At 41.3% G+C, this 1,588-nt stretch overlaps 1 protein-coding gene across 1 annotated transcript; it reads left to right on the top strand.

The window, feature by feature from the left end:
* The first annotated feature begins 13 nt into the window (after nt 1-13).
* On the top strand, nt 14-1,154 carry LOC101823796 (high mobility group protein B1-like). The gene has a single exon (XM_040741177.1). It carries the CDS (start codon nt 87-89, stop codon nt 729-731), a length of 645 nt encoding a protein of 214 aa, XP_040597111.1. The 5' UTR covers nt 14-86; the 3' UTR covers nt 732-1,154.
* Nucleotides 1,155-1,588: the final 434 nt, after the last annotated feature.

The raw sequence follows: 1,588 nt of genomic DNA, 5'->3' as shown, positions 1-1,588 counted from the left end.
TCATCATAAAGAGACAGCGCCGGGGCAAGCGCGAGCCGGACGGGCACTGGGCGACTCTGTGCCTCGCGGACGAAAATCATCTAAACATGGGCAAAGGAGATCCTAAGAAGCCGAGAGGCAAAATGTCCTCACATACATTCTTTGTGCAAACTTGCCGGGAGGAACACAAGAAGAAGCACCCGGATGCTTCTGTCAACTTCTCAGAGTTCTCGAAGAAGTGCTCAGAAAGGTGGAAGACCATGTCTGCTAAAGAAAAGGGGAAATTTGAAGACATGGCAAAGGCTGACAAGGCTCGTTATGAAAGAGAAATGAAAACCTACATCCCCCCCAAAGGGGAGACCAAAAAGAAGTTCAAGGACCCCAATGCACCCAAGAGGCCTCCTTCGGCTTTCTTCTTGTTCTGTTCTGAGTATCGCCCAAAAATCAAAGGAGAACACCCTGGTTTGTCCATTGGTGATGTTGCAAAGAAGCTGGGAGAGATGTGGAACAACACTGCTGCAGATGACAAGCAGCCCTATGAAAAGAAGGCTGCCAAGCTGAAGGAGAAGTACGAAAAGGATATTGCTGCTTACAGAGCTAAAGGAAAACCCGATGCAGCGAAAAAGGGGGTGGTCAAGGCAGAAAAGAGCAAGAAAAAGAAGGAAGAAGAAGATGATGAGGAAAATGAAGAGGATGAGAAAGAGGAGGAAGAAGAGGAAGATGAAGATGAAGAAGATGATGATGATGAATAAGTTGGTTCTAGAGCAGTTTTTTTGTCTATAAAGCATTTAACCCCCCTGTACACAACTCACTCCTTTTAAAGAAAAAAATTGAAATGTAAGGCTGTGTAAGATTTGTTTTTAAACTGTACAGTGTCTTTTTTTGTATAGTTAACACACTACCGAATGTGTCTTTAGATAGCCCTGTCCTGGTGGTATTTTCAGTAGCCACTAATCTTGCCTGGTACAGTCTGGGGGTTGTAAATTGGCATGGAAATTTAAAGCAGGTTCTTGTTGGTGCACAGCACAAATTAGTTATATATGGGGACGGTAGTTTTCTTTTTTTTCTTTTTTTCCCATCTTCAGTTGTCTCTGATGCAGCTTATACGAAGATAATTGTTCTGTTAACTGAATACCACTCTGTAATTGCAAAAAAAATTGCAGCTGTTTTGTTGACATTCTGAATGCTTCTAAGTAAATACAATTTTCTTATTAGTATTGTTGTCCTTTTCATAGGTCTGAAATTTTTCTTCTCAAGGGGAAGCTAGTCTTTTGCTTTTGCCCATTTTGGGTCACATGAATTGTTGCAGTGTTTCTTTTCATATAGTTAGCTGAGGGGGGAGGAAGCTTTTATCTACACACCCTGCATATTGTGATGGGTAACATTTTCATCCATAGTTGAAATTCCAAAATCGTGATCAGTTGGATAAGAGATAGTACATAACCCATTTGCAAAGCTGAGTGATCAATTCTATCACACCATGGAATTATTAGAATCGAACAATCTGGAAGTGTCCTTGAAGGACTAGTAGGAAATTGTGTTCTAATCCTTACGTGAGGACTCTTCTTAATGTCCATTACTGTGTAATGGCAGTTAAATTCTGCAGTTC

Source organism: Mesocricetus auratus, unplaced genomic scaffold (assembly GCF_017639785.1).
Source record: "Mesocricetus auratus isolate SY011 unplaced genomic scaffold, BCM_Maur_2.0 contig_12436_pilon_obj, whole genome shotgun sequence".
Classification (NCBI taxonomy): Eukaryota; Metazoa; Chordata; class Mammalia; order Rodentia; family Cricetidae; genus Mesocricetus; species Mesocricetus auratus.
Note: the sequence above shows the minus strand (reverse complement) of the source record. Positions and strands in the feature narration are given on the sequence as shown.